Below are 20,717 nucleotides of genomic sequence, written 5' to 3' on the forward strand. Positions count from 1 at the left end.
CATGTCTATTCAGACAAGCCTGCTTCAATTAACGCATTGGAAGACAACATTAAAGCATTTATATGTGAGATACCAGCCGAAACATTGGAAAGAGTATGCCAAAATTGGACTAAGCGGATGGACCATTTGAAGCGCAGTCGCGGGCAACATTTGCATGAAATAATCTTCAAAAATTAAATTATATGGACTGTACTATCGATTTAAATAAAAATTTCATGCATTTTTCTGAATATATGTTCTTACTTTTACTTAAGGGGTTATATACCTTGTGTTTTTCAAAAAAATCAAAATAAATTTTATTTCTTTATCGTAAAGTACAATCCCTTGAGAACATTTTCCAAAAATTTCATAGAGATCTGAGCAATAGATCGAAAGTTACAGCGTTTTAAATTGTGCGTCGTCACGTCCTGAGCGTACGGCCTCATGCGGCGCTTGAAACTTTAAACGCGATTATCTCAAAAACGTGTTTTTCCAAAAATGCTTTTGCGGTGGACGCGATTGCAAAAAAAGTATTCAACCGATTTTTATAATTAAATTGTTCGTAATTGATGTCGCCTCTTAGTGAACGATCAACTTTTTATGTATAAATTTTTATTTTGCAGATATGAATTTTTTAATGCCAATTTTAGGACTGTAGAAGTGGAGTTTTTTAAAAACATGTTCCTATTTTCACAAAAATCAAAATATTTAATATATTGATCGTTCACTAAGAAGATATAACCCTATACTAATGAAATCTTTTCGATTTTTTTATTTCAGTTGACTTGGTGGACTTGAATCGCGTCCACCGCAAGCCTCTTCCAAAAAAAGGGTCTTGGGGGAAAACGCCATAACTCCGCCATTTTTAAATATTTTTACACAAACAAAGCCTTTTTTTTCTTTAAACATTGTAATATCCAATAATAAAAACTTTTATACAATAAAATTATTGCTACATATCTTTAAAAAAAACCCAACTTTCGCTAATTTCACCGGACCACAAGGTATATAACCCCTTAAGGAGTTTTTCTCGATATTTTGCCTTTATGAGTTATGACACTATTGAAGTAAAAGAATGATGTGTATTTTTATATATAGCTTGAATTTTATAATAATCGAAGTATTTCTCCATTATAGGTTATGGATCAGGTTGTTGACGATGAAAACTACTACGAAACCAATCCCTCACTGGTATGCAATCCCAACAGCCCAAAAAATTTTTCAATTATAAAAAAAAATCTCCACATAATTCCATTTTCAGAGTGATCCCACATTCATCCCGATACGTTCGAGTGGAGTCATCTCCGGCACTGAGAGCGATGATTCCAGCATACGTAGTGTGCGTTTTAGCAAAATGGCCGAGGTGCGTGAAATGTCCGCACACGAGGCGACCGAGGCGTTGATGGCGCGTCTCTCGTATGCGGCTAGCATGCGCATACGCCGACAGAAGTCACATCACAAGACCGCCAAGACAGCATTACTCTTTTGCGTGCTGGTGAGTAGAAATTGAGCGGTTTTTTTTTTTTTTTTTTTTTTTCAAATGACAATTCGCTGTTTTTAACAACTTACACCATGCAACTTTTTATCGTTTTAGTGGTTTATAGCAAATTATTTTTTCCAACTATCACTGGATTTGGGGGAAACAGCCATGGTGACTTTGCTCAGCTCTTCATCTGCGCTTTTCACACTTGTGCTAGCTGCTTTTTTCCCCTCTACTGTGGGTGATAAATTTACAATAACCAAATTGATTGCGGTCGCTATGAATATTGGTGGAATCGTAAGTAGTAGAAAGCATTTAGTATTAGCTTTTTTGTAAAAAAAAGTACAAAAAATTTTTCTCTTTTATTTGAAAGGTTACAGTTACAATTTTCGATATCCATGATGCAAGATTTTCGCGTGGTGCTCTTTTAGCGCTATTTAGCGCTTTCTTCTATGCCGCTTATTTAGTTTTTGTGAAGCGAAAAAGCGATACTGAAGAAAAAATCGACATTCCACTCTTCTTTGGTAAGTATTTAAGTACTTAATTATGACATCTATCGAATACTCGAATAAGCGCAACATTTTAATTTTCAGGTTTTGTTGGTCTCTGGAATCTTTTACTCATGTGGCCAATATTCTTTATTTTGAATTTTCTAAAAATTGAGCAATTTGAGCTACCAAATCAGAATCAGTTCGCTATATTGTTTTTAAATGGTCTAGTCGGTACTGTGATCTCAGAAGCGCTTTGGTTATGGTATGCAAAATATGATACTAACTTAAGGGGTTACAAACGTCCAGCAGCGCCAAAAATGCGATAAAAGAAAAACTGTTTTTAGAAGGGATAACAATAGAAAAATATATAAAAAAATTGTGTGCATTGTTTATTAGTATTTAAACTTTATATAAAAATTTATTTTAATTTTTCTTTACAAAAATTAGTATATAAAAAATCACGTGACCCAAAGTAAGGGTTTTCCAATAAGAGGTTTATTTTGTAAAAAATCAATTGTTTCGTTGCTTGTGTGGCACGTAGCGCCGTCTTGTGGAAAATAAACGTTGTCTAAATCAATACCATCTTATTCCGGTCATAAAAAATTTGTTAATCATCTCTCGATAGCGCAATCCATTCATCGTAACTGTTGCTCCAGCTTCATTTTCGAAAAAGTAAGTTCCACCGCCGGACCATAAACCGCACCAATAGTCACACCTAGAGGATAGAGAGGCTTTTCAACAATAACTCTTGGATTTTCTGAGCCCCAGATCCGACAATTTTCCTTGTTGACCAAGCCAACGAGGTGGAAATGGGCCTCATCACTCAAGATGATTTTCCGATGGAATTCCGGATCGATGAAATGCATTTCAACGATCATGACCCAATCAGCAAAGACACGATGTTGTTGATGATCGGCCGGCTTGAGTTTTTGTGTTAACTGGACTTTATAAACCTTAAGATCCAAGTCTTTATGCAAAATACGGTGTAATGACGTTTGTGGAAAGCCACAAATTCCAAATAACGACGGGGAATGGACAAAGCCGGGTTTTCTTCAACACTTTCGGCTACAACAGCAATATTTTCGACTGTTCGGCTGTTCTTGAGCGACGGGTTTTATTCTTTACATCACTAACTTATCCCAACAGCTCGAATTTTTTCCACCAATTTCTGTATTGCGGTCCGACGAAGTGCTTCACGACGACCCAAAAATGTTCGAGTTTTACGAACCGTCTCTGCCAAATTTTCACTATTTTTATAGTGAATTTTAATAATGTCAATGCATGGTTACGCGATTATCGTTCCATTTTTATTAATGGCGTAGTTGCTACTTGTCAAATATCAAAAAATTACAGCTTCAAAAGTGACATCTACCGAAATAGCAGGCTATTCAAAATAACACCTGTTATTGGAAAACCCTTTACAATGAGAAAAAGTTGCTCACGGTCTGCATCATTTCTCCTTGAAATGTTGATGGAAAATTTTGTAAAATAAAGTTGTAGTTATAGTATGTCGAGCCGGATTTTTGAATTTTGAAAAATTTTGCAATGCGTTTTACGTCATAAATGTCACACTTTAATTATGTTTATACATTTTTTTAAATAAAAATAACAGAAATCAAATCTATGAAGAAAACACTTTCAAATATTTTAAGAAAAAACCGCATCAAAAAACATTAAAAACTGTATGAGTTATCATGCAGATCGTGCCGGAAGAAGTAGTTTCGAGAAAAACGAGTTTAAAGTTTGAGATACAGGAGCGCGCGGACCCCTCTCTACTTAGTTAATGGGCTGTAGAAGCTATAATATTGGGAATTTCCGCATGAAAATTTCACAGTATATTCTTATAGTATCTTAAATATCTTCGAAATATTGAAAAAAATCGATGTTTTGAAAATTCTGGACGTATGTAACCCCTCAAAAAAATAAATTTATACTTAAAAATATTTTTATTCTGATATTTATTTCTTCATCTATAGGGGCTGCTTTCTCACCTCTTCACTGATTGGCACCATTGCCATGTCGCTACAAATACCACTCTCCATTGTCTTTGATGTCGTTTTGAAGCGAAAACCATACACGCCTATGTTTTATATGGGTTCGATACCCATATTTTTGGCGCTCATATTAGTGGCATTATTAATGCGCAACGATGACTCAGATCCATTAATGAGGCTATTCAAGATCATTTATAGGAAATTGTGTCGCTGTCGTACGCCAAATATAGTCAGGTTGGTAGCTCAGATAACAGAAGTGAAACTTTCAAGGCAGACAAAGAAAGAGGGAGAGACCCGAGAGATAATGAGAGAGAGAGAGATAGAGAGAGAGAGAGAGAGAATAAATTCACAACATTTGCAGAGAATACAAATAGACAAAACTTACAAAAAACGGAGAAGTGTCGACTGGTGTAGGTAAACGCCGAACACAAACCGTGGCAACAACGCGTACTACTCCGTGCGTTTATCACAAATTACCGCAAGGCAATACCAATAAATTTGACGCCGGAATGGATAGCACTTTATGGTACGCACAAGCACTAGCCAGGAAACAGAAATAAGCGCCAAAACGTAGGCACCAAAAAAAAAAAAAACGCCAAAAACATTGGGACCAAAAAACGCGCCAAAACGTAGGAGGCAAGGAAATATAACGCCAAAAAGTAGGCACCAAAAATATAATTAATACTAGTTTGCACCAACAATCAAGCGTCAAAAAGTAGGCAGTGTTATTTCTGACTAGAAATTAGCAACAACAAGGAAAAACTCAGGAAAAATAGCTTAAAGCGTATCTAAGATTTATGTAAGGTATAGCTCTCTCTCTCCTTTTCCTCCACTTTATATCTTTTTTCTCTCTCGCGGAACGAAAATGCCCAAAACGTTGCATGGCCTTGAAATTTTACTCTCCATTCCCGCTCGTCCATCGACGCCTAAGAAGTTTCACTTCAATAAGATGATTCAATTTGCTGCTATCTTTTTATTTAATTATTTATTTTTCTTATTTCTTCGCATAGAATAAACGATGAAGAACAGCAGGAATCTCTAATTGGCAGTAATGACTGAACTTTCTTCCAAACATTTTGCTCCCATTATAAATAAGTGAATATGTTTGTGAATATATAGTAACCACCTTTTACTTACTCCTCTTTTAAGCAGAAACGATCGTTTTTTGAAAACGATTCCATTCTAAATTGCTCACTCTGCAACACATCAACAACTCTGGCTGTATTTTCGAGTTCAATTCGAACTATTATTTAGGGAAAATGTAAATCATCGCACAAATAGTCGCTTTCCCTAAAATGTTGTGAATAATGTTTCCGCTGCGTGTGGTCCGATGCTTGACACTAATTTGCTTTTAATTAATAAATGGAAATACATCATTTTGGTTCCGTTTTGTAAATAAACCTTCATAATTAATTGTGATATTAACGAAGACGTAACTTTTGGAAATTTGCTGTACTCAATTAAAATAATTATTTTTTAATATTGCATAATGATGTGTGTATTTTAATTTAACGCTACTCATCACTACATATGCTGTTTTATTTTATACACAATACTTTTTTAATAAATAGGCGCTCATTGTATTTTTCAACATTTAAAACTAGATAAATAAATATTTGATTAAGTTCACTGCGAGTAATCTCATTATGTAGACTTAAAAGTATAGAATTTTAACTGGATTTATACTGTGTATAGTTGTAGCTTGTTAAAATATGTAAAGTATTTACAAAAGTTTATATGTATATCGTATTTAACAATAACAATAATAATAATAATAATAATCATTTAACTAAGAAATAAAGCAAATAGTGAAAAGAAATGTTGAATAACGAATCAGTACGAATTTATTTGATGGTAGATACCCAAGAAGAGATGGTTAGTGTATGAGAGTCTCTATATGAACAGCTTTGGTAGGCTGTAAAGTATAATAATAATCAGCCCTATCATAGAATCCGTCGTAGAAAACCTTCGAATACGAATGCCTACTACGAATACAAAAAAATTGTAATCGTGGGTTACGTGTGAATACGAAAAAAGTGCTGCTAAACTGAAATGTTAAATTTTGATATTTCGACAACAGCTCACTTCAATGTAAACAAGACAATTTAGCAAATAATCTTAAAGTTTATTGTCAAGTTAGTTAAAATTTCAAATTAGAATGTATTCTGCGGTTGTGTTAATGGAGAAGGAAAGTGAGAGAAGCAAACGGAGTCTCAAAATTGAGCGAAAAATATTGAGAGATACAAGCAACCCTCTCGATATGGATGTAATATGGCCAATGTAAGTTCTCGCCTTTTTGTTAAAGAAAAAGTTTACTTGAGGGGGTAGTATGGTATTTTTTTTTTTCATTTTTTTTTTTTTTTTTTAAATTATTCTATAACATCTTAAGATTATTGTGTGAAAGTTTGAAGTGCATTAGAGTAAAATTGACAAAGACACAAAGGATTAAGTATCTACCTCTCCAACCGGATTTCACGCTGCCGAAAATAGCTACCTAATCTTTAAACGCGTTTTTCTCACACTTGCCTTTTTTACGGTCGGTGTCCACTGTAGATTCATATCTACTGCACCGATTCTTTTCAAATTTGGTTTTTTTGTTTCTTTACTTTATTCACGAGGTAATGACGTCGAGTTTTTTTTTTTTTTTTTTAATTTTGTCATATTTTAAAACAACAAAGTTTTCAAGTTTTTTTTATGAAAAATCGGTGTTTTGACTTCAAAGCGCTTTAAAAAATTAAAAAAAAAAAAAATTCGACGTTGTTACCTGCGAAACTTTATTAGCTGATGAAATCAATTTGGTTTTTTGATTTTAGTTGATCCAGTAATGAGTTCTGAGGGACACCGCAATAAAACTTTTTTATGAGACGTCCGCGAAGATTCGCTGCCACCAACTCATTTCTTCATAAAAATCAATGAAAATTTCACACAATATTCTTTAAATATGACTTTATAATGAAGTAATTTTAAAATTTTGAATAAATCAACTGTGTCGACAAAAAAAATTTCGAAAAATATGCTTGTTTTACACCGAATTAACCATACTACCCCCTTAAATAGGGTTTAAAACAGGTTTATCAAAAAATTACCGGTTAAATAAAGCTGCATTTACATAGGTTTTAAGTTTTATTGAAGACAGCGCGAGCTCAGCAAAATCGTCGTCCATAACTCCAGTTCTCCGACTATCCTCTGTTTTACGGTTTCTTGTCGAGGGAGCCTATCAGCACTGAGTTGGCAAAGATTTCGACGTGCTAATGGGGCAGTCCGCCTTTAGCTATCGTATTGGTGTCACTACAAACACGATTGTGTCTTCAGTAGGTAAATCTCGACATGAGTGCCAATGAAAAACTGCAAAGCAACATGGAATTCTATCAAAAATATAGATTTCCTGGCATCATTTTGTATGAGGATGGGACGCACATAAAAATTATTTCCCCCACTAAAGAAAAATTTCTCTATTAAGACCGGAAGGGCTACTAGAGTATCAATGCCATGATTGATTTCTCCTTTATAAGCTCCAACAAAGTGGCATTCTGCTGCCGTGTTGTTAGAACTTTACACCTGTGGAAGTCACATAAAAGTACATATACTTCAAAAATTTCTTTTTATTTATAGTTTATTTAATATAGGACTTACGTTTTACAGCTTTTTTATTTGTTTTCTTTAAATCCTATTTTTATTACTCCTTTTATTTTTTGTCCCTTACTCTAACGTCGTCGTAGAAAAATTGTACGAAACTCTAAGATTTAATGTTACGAGTGTATTCGGTATGTGCCCCTCGAATGTACGTTCGGAGCTATTCGAATTGTATGATTACAACTTCATAGTTTCTACCAAAACAGTCTACGATGAATTGCAGGGCTTTATATAAATTGCACTAAAACAGCATGAGACCCCGCTCGGTAAACATTACCAGAACGACCTGAACTAGCATCTTGACAAGGGCACTACCCAATATTTACGGGCGTCATTTTGCATTGCTAACAGCTTTTAATATGAAAAAGGCGTTCGAAAGAGTAACCCGCAATTTCATATGGCAGGCTCTTAGAACACAGAAATACTTGAATACAAAGCGGTTCAGGTCATTTATGGCAATGTAACCACAAAAGTTAGAGCAATAGCTGGGGAAAGCGATGAGTTTGCCGCAAAAGTGGGGGTACACATTGAGCCATCTTCTATTCAATCTGGTCATTGACTATATACCCGCCAACATTCAACGCGACGCCCCGTGGATCATACTGCACGTAGGCGACATAGTGCTAGTGAGCGAAGAAGCAAATGATATCCAAGCCACATTCAATCAGTGACAAAACAATCTCGAGTCGCATGTGCTAACAGAAAGCAGGAACAGACAGACAGAGGTTATACGCTGCGTGTTTTCCACTCAACAACAACAAGAAGCTTAACACCAATTTTGTTGGATGGCAGCCCATTAAATGAGGTTCTTATGTATGTGTAAGTACTTAGGTTCCGTTATAACAAATACTGAATAACTTAAGGAAGACGTGCAGCATAGATTTAACTCGGCTTAGTTAAAATAGGAAACTCTAACCGGGGTGTTATTTGACAAAAGAATGGAACTTCACCAAAGAGCAAAATATATAAAACCACCCTGCGTCCCACTTTGAGGAGCCGAATGCTAGCTTATAAAGAAGTCACACGAAAGAAAACTTCAAAAGGCAGAAATGAAAATATTGATATGGTTAGCCTCGGTTACAATGCTGGACAAAGTGCCTAATCGGTTCCTTCATGGAATTCTTAAAATTGATTGCCTATTGAGCAAAATATACAAGAAAGTCGTCTTTGCTGGTATGGGCATGTCCAGCGGAAGCCTGAATGAGATATGACAAAAAACGTGTTAAATATCACCACGGCGCCGAGGAAGCCAGATCTACAGTATACATGGAAGAAGAGATATGAAACGTGCAATTTTAAACACCGAGACGAGGCAGGATCGAAGAAACTGGAGGTTGCGTAGCAGTAGAGCTGACCCAAAATGAAATGAAATAAAAGCGAGGAAGACGAAGGAGAACAGCATGTAAGTACAACGAATATTGGAGCCTTATCTAGATCGGCAAGCCCATTGTGTGCTATCATCGAGGTCATATAACAGTAAACGTGCTATTTTGATGGAGTTGGACCAAATGGAAATTGGTAAAAGACGTGTTAATTTAAGGGGCTAAGGGTAGTCAGGGACCCGAAAAAATGATGATTTGAATAATTTTTTTTTTTTTAATTAATAATTGTAAAAGTTATCGCTGTTTGTGTGAAGCCCATAATAAAAATCGATTTTTTTTGCATGTTATTGTAGTAAAACATTTCAAAAATACCGTGTTAAAATTTTAAGTCAATCCGAGCAAAACTTTTTAAGTTACACCCCATTTACACACGGAGACATCTGGAATGGAGACACTGGAAATTCTCTTTTCATGTCTCATTCGCGGGCACACGGGCAAAATTGTTTTCGGCGACATTTTGACATTTAATACTTTAGCATCGTATGGTTCGGATGTATTCTCGCACGCGCTTACATGTAAAGCGGAAAACGTTCGTCAACAATTTCTTAAATATATGAATGAAAAATGCAAACTGGTTAAATAATAAATAATTTGTTGTTTTTTTTTATTGAAATATATTTATAAATTCTTATACTTGAATAAAAAAAATTAAATTAAAAATACTTCATATGTAAATAATTAACTTAAAATTAACTTGAGTATCTAGAAATGCAGGGAAAAATTAGAAATCAACATAAACATGTCCCATAACTATTTAAAATTATACCTAATTTACTAGCAAAAATAATCGTGCATTTCCCAAGCAGCGTTCGGATGTTTGTCATCGTTGTTTTCTTCCGTTTGTATGAAAACCAACACATAACTTAGAACTTTCTTCCACAAAAGCAGAAAACGAATGAAGCAACTGTCAAAAATTGCTTTAAGATTGGAAATACGAATAAGAAGAGCAAAGCGTGTCGCCAGTACAGGAGACAAATTCCCTTCCCTCTTCCCCGGCCGTCCTTCACCCCCGAACAAAATGTTTCCCTTCCAGTGGAGACATCGTGTAAATGGGCACTTATAGAGCATAAAGCCGAGCCGCCTCAAGCATCTGCCGAGATAACTTAAAACTTTAAACGCGGTTTTCTCGGACCTTTTTTTTTAAAGTGCGTAGCCATTGGCATTTGAAAACTACTCAACCGATCCTTTTGAAATTTTGCACACATATTTTACATATAAAAAACCTCCCGCCAACGTTTTTTTTTGCCATTTTTTTTTATATTAAGGTGGTTTTACACCTACAAAATGGCGGCATTTTTTCGTCAAAAATCACTTTTTACTTCAAACGACTACCAAATGGCTGAAAATGAAAATAAATCGTCAAAATAAACGTTGGGAGGAAGTTTAACTCATACTTTAACTAAATTATTCGATTTTTTTCGATTTCAGATGATTCTACGCTGAGATATGCTGACTACTGCAAAATGTATTTTTGAAAAGACGTCTACGTAAATGTACTCTCATTCGCTCATTTTGCAATATTTTTACATGAAAATCTTATCAAATATTCTTGAAATGTTACTTTATAATATGCAACAACTTTTAATAAACTGACTTGAACCGTTTCGCTACAATAAATTCATGAAAAAAGTGTTTTTTTTTTAGCGTTTATCCTTTAGCGTTTATCCCTTGCAAATCAACTTTCGATTCTAATTTCAAAGCGTGTAACGTATTCAAAAAGTTGATTCTAATTTCTGGAAATTCTAATTACTAAGAGTTCTAATTTGTGAGCGTCTACTGTAATTTATAATAATTATCACAAAATATATGCCACACAAACTGAACTGATGTGGGGTTGACTTAAAACGCGAAGTTGATATGCGGATACAAATGTTTTAAAACGCGTAAAGCAATTAGGTTAGGTAAGGCAATTAACATATATGTATAAGCAATTCTTACTCAGAAACTACTTTTGGCACATTAGGCGCCCGTATCCCGCGGTGGTGTCCCACATCATCAAACACAATCAGTTTTACATAACATTCAACTTCCTGCATTGAACTTTGAATTTTCTTAAAATAATATTAACCTTGTAACGTATTTTAGAATTTAGTGCACATACTTTGACATTTACATACACAGTGGAAAATTAATTTCAACTACGTATTAAGAGAATCATAAACTTCAAAAGCGACTTACAAGGAAACATCAAAAAAAAAAATACAGCAGTTCTTTCATCAATTTCATTGAACTTGAATACATTTATGGTAATATTAATGATAACTTTCGAATCTAATATCTTTTCATAGCTCATATCATCCATACCTCGCACAACCAGCGAATTATTTAACTATACAGCTGTTGACAGCTAATTAGAAACGACACTTATTTCAAAATAAATTTTCCAGTTTCCTTTTAAACACGTATTTTCATAACTTTTTGCCAATTTTATTTAAACATATGATAAACTTAAAAACTAGTGGAAAACAATTTAATCGCAATTCTTTATTAAATATATATATATTTTTTTAAAGCATGTGAAATGCACGATTTGGATAGGGCAACTAATTAGAAACAGATAAACATAAAGATTATGTTAGTATTTGGTTCCATAACCCTTTTGCTTCAACACTGCCTCACATCGATTGCGCATTGATGTAATGAGATTCTGACAGCGCGCCACAGGTATTGCTTGTCATGCTGTTTTTACTTCGGCAAAAAGGACATCCATATTTGGTATATTTTTGGCACTCACGGCTTTTTTAACGTCACCCCAGAGATGCTCTATTGGGTTTAAGTCCGGACTGGATGATGGCCATTCCAAAACATTGATGGAATTTTCGTCGAAAAACTGTTGCGTCAACTTTGCCGTGTGCTTTGGATCATTATCCTGTTGATACTTCCATATAACAGGCGAATTTACAACAACATTACATTTTTTAGTATATCGACGTATATCTCATTATTTAAAATTCTATCAATCCTATGGATTGGGCCAACACCATTCCACCAGAAACATTCCCACACCATGATTGATCCTCCACAATGCTTCACTACCCGTGAAACGTAGCGAGGATTGAATTCTTGGTTGATTGGCCGTCGAAGATACCTTTTACCATCTGGCCTTGCGATTTAGCTTAGTTTCATCGCTCCAAACGATATATTTCCATTGATTTGGAGTCCATGACCAATGAGATCTCGCAAAGACTACTCGCCGTCTCCTTTGTATCTTGGTTAGAAGGGACTTCTTGCGTGCTGCTCTGCCATGCAGTCCAGATTCGACCAGACGCTGTGCAATTGTCCTCTTGGATATTTCAAAATTATATTGATTCTGAATTTCCCGTTGGATGTCAGTGGAAGTCTTTTTTGGGTCTCTTTTGGAGATGATTGCTATCTTGCGGTCAATTTCTGCTGAAGTTTTCCGGGGCCTTTTCTTACGTGGAAAATTGTCAACAGTCTTAAAAAGTTGGATATGCTTTAAGGCGTTAAAAACCATTTTTTTTGAGCATTTGACTTGTTTAGAAATTTCACTGTACGACTTTCCAGCTTTACGAAGGTCAAAAATGGAGCTGCGCAGGGCAGGTGTACAGCTGCTGCTTTTTCCCATTACACATCTTGAAGACGAATATTTTAGTTGCTTTTAAACAACCAATTTAAAATATATACATACCAAAAAGTCGATTATATTACTATTAAAATAACACAACTTGCCGAATATGCTTCCATTGAACAACTGTTTCTAATTACTCGACTCAGTTTATTTACCTTGAACTAAGTAACCCATGCACTGCGTTGGATAATATTAACGGTACTTCAATTTCACAACTACAAAACTAGGCGCATTGGGTAGTAAATAGAGTAACAAAAGCAATGCAAATGATTTTAAGAGAAAAAATAACGGTAAATTTAAACAGTTTAATATTATGCTCATCAAGCGTTTATTAAAAGGGAGCGTTTCTAATTAGCTGTAAATATCGATATTTCTCAGCTTCACCTACTGCGCTTATACAAATTTACACAATTTGTAAATGGAATGAAAGTCAAGAACTTCAAACTTTTTTAAATTTGTAATTTTATGTTACAACGCAGTTTTGTGAAGCTCTTAAGTTAAATATGTCTGTTATATGTATCTACCTCAGTGCAGGTTATCGAGCGTACGCGCGTTTTGAATTCTAAAATAATGTTTCCGCGTGCTATTTTCTCTTTTATATTTCTCAAAGTTGGAATAAATAATAGCATATATTTAAAATATAAAGCATTTATTGTAACATAAAGCAAGATTTAACCGCTGTTGCATTTATTAAAAACAAACACCAATAATTTCATATGAGTTAAGGCAATTGCGTTCTACAATCGATAACTATCGAAATCTCCACTATAAACATCATGCAATATGGCAAGGCCGGTAAATAATCAGTTCTCATATACAAACGGACAATTAAAGTCAAGTCGTTAAAAAAAACAGAAACAACATGAATGAATGAACTGCTGATGAGCATACTAAAGAACACTAAACACTTTTGTTTATCAATTTTTTGATGTTTCTTCTTTGGACGCTTGTCCTCAACGTGTCTGGCTACGTGTCGCTTCCCTATTCCACGAGCGCGGAGAAATAAAGAATCTCAGAGTCCAATTGCTTCATTGTGTGTTGCTGTGTATGTTTGTGGCTCTTCTCCCAAAGATTTCACGCAGGGCTAGCAGCAACATAGCAATTGGTGGCGGTGGTGGTGGCTTTTGACATCAGCTGCCTTTTCATTTATTCGCCAACTGCTGTCGGTAACGGAGGTGCTTTTTTTGAATCCCAGTGAAAGAGTATTATATTTGTGAGTTTTTAGTGTGTTTGCTTAGCGGAAATCGCATAATGAAGCTCTATTTGGGATTGTGTCTGGTCGCGCTTGTGGCCGGCAGTGTGATGGCTGACGAGAGTAAAGGACCCAAAGTAACCGATAAGGTATGCATAATAATAAATAAGCTATATGGCTGTTAGTTAAAATACTTTTAGTACAACTCATCTCACATCTATGTGCATTAGTTTCATATTTGTTTGATATTAAAATGTGTACAGCACTTGGCATTCTTTCAAGATTTTTGCTTTCATTTCGACGTAACTTTTGTCTCCCACATTTCCATTGTTCCGTTTTGCTAACGGGGTTCTTTATTGGATAAATAAGTTTTATTCATATGTGTTTGCATGTATGTATGTATTCTTTGTTGCTTAGGTTTTCTTTGACATCACCATTGGTGGCGAACCAGCTGGACGTATTGAGATTGGTCTATTCGGCAAAACGGTGGAGAAGACTGCACGTAATTTCAAAGAGCTTGCTGAGAAACCAGAAGGTGAAGGGTAAGTGCGTCGAAACACGAATACATAAATGCATAAACAACTTTTTGCCGCTATTCGCAATATTCTTGTTTCATTGTTCGAAGAGCCACAATGAATGTCTTTTGTCAGGGGATGATTGTGCTCATATGCATGCTCTTATTTATTTATTGAGGTTAAGTTGGTAAACGCTGACTTAATGCAGTGCATTACAAATTGAATGGAACTCGTAAACCTGTTTTGCACTTGGCAAATAAGAATGTTCCCGTGTAGGTAGCTAATTTCACTGGACGCTTTTTTTTCTATATGCTTTTATTTAAAAGCATTTAAAATCTGGAATTTTCTTACGCTTTGTCGCTGTCACTGAATCAAAATTTGTTGCGACCCGGCAGCCGATAACGCACGTATCAATTTTTGATTTTTATCTCGACAAACTAAAATTGTTTGTAAGTTAGCATTTCAATTAGACGTTCCAATGGATATTTGAACTTATATGTATGTCCACATGGGCATATGCATCTTTGATATACAAACAGACATATCTGCGCACACGTACATCTGATTTGTTTGCTTTTTATTTAAGCGATTAAATAAATATTAAAATTTTTAAATATTGACAGAGCTCAAAAATCATTTATTATGAGAAATCTTGCAGTTGCTTATCAGCATGGAATTAAGTCGTTATACTCGTACATACAGATAGACAACTTAATCGGCATTTTCTTAAATAAGTATTGATCCTCTATGGGGTATATAAAGGCGCATTCTTAGTAAGTTACGCTCTAGATAATTGTACGTACCTTTCAATAATTTTAATACCTAAATACGAGTAAATCAGTATGCGCACAAAAGTATTGAAAGAGTAAGGAAGCTGAACAGACTTTGCAATGCGCTTCCGTTTCTTTGTAGTCTACCTATTGTGCTAATGGCACTTTAATAATTGTTGTTGTTTGAATGGCAAAGAAAACAAGGAAAAGTAGTTTGAAGATTTCATGTATTAATCACTTGCACGTTCTGATATCGTAGACTAGGGACGACGTAGTCTGGCAGAACATGTAGATATCAGTTGTTGTTGCAACAACTTTAACATATCTCAAAAGTATTTAGTGAATTTTGACATCGTAGACCTTAAAATTGGCAGAACATGTAGATATTTGTTGTTGTTATCACAATTTCTCATAAAGGGTTACATGGGTTTGGGTAAAAAAGGCCTACTTTCAATATTTTTTTTCTATATAAAAATTATTTATTTAATTCAAACTTTTTTCTGTCTTATAGATACATATTTAAAGAATAATTTCTGAATTTTTCAAAAAAAAAAAACAAAAATTAAAACTCCTCCATTGCGACGTCATTTCCGGTGACCCCTCGAAAAAAAGCTGCGTCCGCGTTGTCAGCATAACGCCTGACATGCTCATCAAAAATGAAAAACAAAAATAAGTGCTTTAGTTAAGACCATAAACTCGTGCTTGAAATGAAAATTTCTGTGAAATTTGCTTGACATTTTGTTTTTTTTTAATAGTTGTAATTGAAAAAAAAAAAAAATAAATAAAATCCTTCGTTCAAGCACGAGTAAATTGTATTTCGAACACCTGTGTAAAATTTCATCAAGATCGGTTGAGTAGTTTTCGAGAACATTTGACAACCGACTTTGAAAACACAGTTTCGAGAAAAACGCGTTTAAAGTTTTGAGTAACAATAAAAGTGGCTTGGAGCGCACACCTTCCAAAGGCGGTATCTCCGAAACTATTATTCGACTTGATCGACTTGAAAATTTAGGATAATATTCTTGAGATGTTGTAGAAATTAACAAGCAAAAAAAAAAAAATCGATTTTTTGAAGCCACGAAACCCATGTAACCCCATAAGTCTTTGGTGAATGGTGCTGCAGTAAGAGCCCTTTTTTATTCCTTGATAATACAATATATACTTTTAGTTTTACAGTCCTGGGCTTGTTATAAATCTGGGTTGTTGTTGTCGCAGCATAAACATTTCCGATACATATACGGGGAATGCTGGCGAAGTGACAGTCCTTAGCCGGCTCGGTCCGGTTGCGTAGAACCGTCTGCTGTTCTTGTTAATTGTTGTAGCAGCTCATCAAGAACCGACTGTAGTGGGAACAATCTAAGCGTCTGTTGCTCAAGGAGGAATTGGCAAGATCAATCAACTCCAACTCGTTCCCCCCGACAGTCGATTCTACGTTACCGGAGCGACCCGGACTTACTATATATCCGGCCAAGGACTACACTTCAGCAGCACTCCTCCTACATGTATGTGAAATGTTTTTGCTGCTACAACAACAACAAAAACATCAACTGTAACTCAGATAGTATGCCATTTTTTAAACCAAACGCTGAAATTTCATAGAGATATAGAATTGTAGCCTACTTATGATCGATCATTGTTTTATGTAAAGTAAATATCTTCCTCCTTGAGATTCTTTAGCGTGCCCTTTGGGGATGACTTGAAGAAAATTTCCAGCCTAGATCCCTTTTCTCTCCTCTGCTACATCAACAGCACGGGATGGCTGTAGACGGTTTTTCTCTTCCCTAAATCCTTTCACAGGTAGTGGTCCACATTATGGTATCAAAACGCCACGTAAGTGCTACTTGTAGTGTACCTGGAGTACTCTTGCCATCTTACCTACCTACCTACCTAAATATCTTCCTGAAAACGCAAATTTGTATACCCTATGATCTGAAAGTACCGGGAATGTTTAAATAAAACAAAACAGAGTTAAATTTCTGGCAAATTTATTCTATCTCCTTCAAAATTTGACCCCTCTGAAGCAACACACACATGTGCCAACGTTTAACCCAGTCCTCCATGCACCGCGTGTAGGTCGACGAAGGGATGGCCTTCAGCTCCTTCGTCGCATTCTCTTTGATCTCCTCTATCGACTGAAATCTCCTTTCACGAAGTGGTAACTTCAACTTGAGAAACAAAAAGAAGTCGCACGGGACCATATCAGGTGAATACGGTCCTTCTACGATGGTATTTATTTGGTGTTTGGTCAAATAATCCAGCACAATTTGGGCTCGGTGCGTTGGCGCGTTATCCTCGTGTAGAATCCAAGAATATTTTGCCCACATTTCCGGCCGTTTGTGACGTACAGCATCTCTCAAACGCTTCAAAGCGGATAAATAATATACAGGGTGGGCCATGTAAAATTTGCTTTTTGAATCGGCTATAAAAAAAATACTAATCAATATTTTTTCAAACTTTTTTTTTTATTTTGAAGCTTGAGCATTGTCATTTGTGAATGTAAAATAATATCGTTCAAATGACTGCCACGACTGGCTTTACAGTAGGCCATTCGATCAACCCAATTTTGAAGCACATTTTCGATTGTTTGGGCTCCAATTTCATGAATGGCAACTTCGATTTCGTGTTTTAAAGCATCAATCGTCTCTGGATGGTTCGCATAGCATTTGTCCTTAACGGCTTCCCACAAAAAAGAGTCCAACGGGCTTAAATCACAGCTCCGAGGCGGCCAATTGATATCGGAATTTCGGCTGATTATTCGGTTTTCAAAACGGTAGCCAAAAGTTCGAGTGTAACTTTGGCAGTGTGACAAGTTGCACCGTCCTGTTGAAACCAAATGTCGTCCATGTCATCCTCTTCAATTTTTGGAAACAAAAACTCGTTGAGTATGTCACGGTAACGCTCGCCATTTACTGTAACCGCGTCTCCTCGCTCATTTCCGAAAAAAAATGGCCCGATGATGCCGCCAGACCAAAAACCGCACCAAGTGACTCGTTGTGGATGCATTTGCTTCTCTACAGTAACGTGTGGATTTTCTGAGCCCCAAATCTGACAATTTTGCTTATTGACGTAGCCAACGATGTGAAAATGAGCTTCATCAGATAAGAAGAAGAAGAAGACTCACCACTTTGGAAATAGGTTTTCAATATTCCCCAATTTTGTTCAAGCGTATTGCGTCCCGTTTCGTAATTGTCAAACCTTTAGGTAAATATGAACACATTTGACATGTCATTTGTGTTACCATTCTCAAAAAAATAGGTGGTTCAAAAAGCAAACGTTATATGGCCCACCCTGTACTTTATTGACTGTCTGGCCCACATTGGACATTAATTGAGTCCATTGTACTACACTTGGATTCCCTTTTAATTTTCTTTAAATCTACCCGATCTCCAAAGAAATCTGAGTACATCTTGTGGTGCCAAGGAGCCAAGATGGTCGCTTCTTAACACATCAGTGCCAAAGACCTCAAACCTGATTCGAGCGAAGCCGGGGCAGACACACAGGAAGTGGTCCGCCGTCTCATCCTCCTCTTCACAAGCTGGGCAGAGTACACTGTCTGAGATGCCCAACCTTTCCATGTGCTTTGCCCACAGAAACTGGCCCGTCATAGCCCGTTTGATCATAGGGTACATGTAAAATTATTTCTTTGGCATCGTTTGCCTTGACAGCATCAGCAACATTTTTTAGAATTGATTCTCAACGTCGATCTTAGTATAAAAGCAAATTAATTTTTTTTTGTTTGTGTCGACTATTCCGTCATCATTTTTTTTATCTGCCATCTTAGAACCGGGTGGTGAGTTTTTCTCAGTTTAGTTTAGTTAGAATAACTAACATGCCATATACACTTTTGGAATGGGGTCAAGCAACTATCGCGCCAACTACGATATTAAGAAACTAAATGAATTCATTTAACGCAATTTAAGTTACTCGGCGAGTACTTGTGCGTAGATCTCTACAGTCAGCCAATTACTTGAGCAATGCGAAAATGCATGCTGCGTTCTTAGTCACAGGCGTTTAATAGAAATGAATATAAATGGAACGCAATTGATGTTTGCAAACAATAATTGAGTGTTGAATTGAATTTAAGCGAGCTATGCACAATAAACACTAATGTACTAAAAATATAAAAAAGCGCCAAGTAAAATTACCCGGCCATTGGGTCAGCCGGGCACTGGCAGCTATTGTCATTATACATATTAACTGCATATGTATGTATGTATGTATGCGCATAAGTATATCAGTTTTATTGCTATGTTAGTAAATATCAGAAAAAGGCAGAGAATATTGTTGTATTGCACATTGTTCGTTTGCATTTTATTGCATTGATTGGTGGGCCGCAGCAGCTACTCTTTTACTATTTTGATTTTTATGCAGAAACACAATTTTGATATCGATTTTTTTATTTTGTTCACTTGCAGCTTCAAAGGCAGCAAATTCCATCGCGTGATCAAGGACTTCATGATCCAAGGTGGCGATTTCACCAAAGGCGATGGCACTGGTGGTCGTTCGATCTACGGTGAACGCTTCGCCGATGAGAACTTCAAGCTGAAGCACTATGGTGCCGGTTGGTTGAGCATGGCCAATGCTGGCAAGGACACCAACGGTTCACAGTTCTTTATCACCACGAAGCAGACCAGCTGGTTGGATGGACGTCATGTCGTTTTCGGCAAAATCTTGTCCGGCATGAATGTTGTGCGTAAAATCGAAAGGAGCGAAACCGATGGACGCGATCGTCCCGTTAAGGATGTGGTGATTGCCAATTGTGGCTCGATACCTGTCGATGAGCCATTTGCCGTCTCGAAAACTGATGCCACCGATTAAGCGGCAGCACAGCGAGCGAGTACTATATATGCACGCACAAAAACAAAATTGCATTAGAAAACAAACAATGAGAAGTCAAGTTTTGATGAGGAAGCCGCAGCGGGCGCAGGCAGTTGGCGAAAGAGATTGTTAGCATTTGCATATTGCGAAAGTTGAAAATGTACAACAAAAAGAATTAAAAATGAAAAGCAATTTTATGAGTGTTATAGCAACAAAAAAAAAAAAAAACAAAAACCAAAAAGAAAGAAAAGTTAAAAAGTTTTAATAATTGAAATAAAATAAACATAGAGATTCTTAACACTTTTCAATACTCCGAAAGAAAATTCGCCAGATTTAATAATTCCTTATTGCATTAAGAAATGAAACTTTGCATTTATCACATTGTACTAACATTTTAAGATTCATCAACGTAATTAAAACTGAAACACATACAAATAAAATAAAGATATTTAATTGAAAGAAGAGAAAGTTGGAATTGGCTTCATCACTACTGAAGGCACGATACCTTTGATCAATGTTTGCGTTTGAACACTAACAAAAAAATTGAAATTGTTAACTAGCTTTCGAAACTATCAATTTCCATCATTTGATACATCGACAGACAGGTCAATGCACCCACTTGCTTACTCACACATTTCATTGGGTTACGCTTTAGATGCCGCAAAGTAGGTATAATGCATAAGTACAATTATTTAGAGACTTGTGGTGAAGATACCAAAACACACAAATTGCCATTTCTCAGCTGCTAGTCATCTATGACAGTGACATCTCCTGGCTTTAAGACTTGTTTAACCAGCCGTATGAGGGGCGCGTTGGTAACCAGTTTTGCGCTTCATTTCGTTTTATATATGTACATATGTATGTGTTTACACAC

The 20,717-nt window shown here is 35.9% G+C and overlaps 2 protein-coding genes across 4 annotated transcripts in view; both read left to right on the forward strand.

The window, feature by feature from the left end:
* The window catches only part of LOC129244579 (solute carrier family 35 member F5), a 34,382-nt gene extending 28,728 nt beyond the window's left edge, over nucleotides 1-5,654 (forward strand). For 2 of the 3 annotated variants that reach the window (XM_054882291.1, XM_054882294.1), the window contains exons 4-10: nucleotides 1,117-1,170; nucleotides 1,241-1,474; nucleotides 1,574-1,756; nucleotides 1,833-1,983; nucleotides 2,053-2,212; nucleotides 3,927-4,178; nucleotides 4,955-5,653. In XM_054882291.1, coding sequence (XP_054738266.1) covers nucleotides 1,117-1,170; nucleotides 1,241-1,474; nucleotides 1,574-1,756; nucleotides 1,833-1,983; nucleotides 2,053-2,212; nucleotides 3,927-4,178; nucleotides 4,955-5,003 — 1,083 coding nt within the window. In that variant the 3' untranslated portion in view covers nucleotides 5,004-5,653. Of the gene's footprint in view, nucleotides 1-1,116; nucleotides 1,171-1,240; nucleotides 1,475-1,573; nucleotides 1,757-1,832; nucleotides 1,984-2,052; nucleotides 2,213-3,926; nucleotides 4,179-4,954 lie in introns of all 3 variants that reach the window. The other variant, XM_054882293.1, reaches the window with a different exon arrangement.
* A 7,876-nt stretch (nucleotides 5,655-13,530) lies between these two features.
* LOC129244745 (peptidyl-prolyl cis-trans isomerase 5) lies at nucleotides 13,531-20,311 on the forward strand. The gene is made up of 3 exons (XM_054882557.1): nucleotides 13,531-13,889; nucleotides 14,158-14,282; nucleotides 19,441-20,311. The coding sequence occupies exons 1-3, from the start codon at nucleotides 13,800-13,802 to the stop codon at nucleotides 19,841-19,843; spliced, it is 618 nt and encodes a 205-aa protein (XP_054738532.1). The 5' UTR covers nucleotides 13,531-13,799; the 3' UTR covers nucleotides 19,844-20,311.
* Nucleotides 20,312-20,717: the final 406 nt, after the last annotated feature.

This window comes from Anastrepha obliqua, chromosome 4, assembly GCF_027943255.1.
Source record: "Anastrepha obliqua isolate idAnaObli1 chromosome 4, idAnaObli1_1.0, whole genome shotgun sequence".
NCBI lineage: Eukaryota > Metazoa > Arthropoda > Insecta > Diptera > Tephritidae > Anastrepha > Anastrepha obliqua.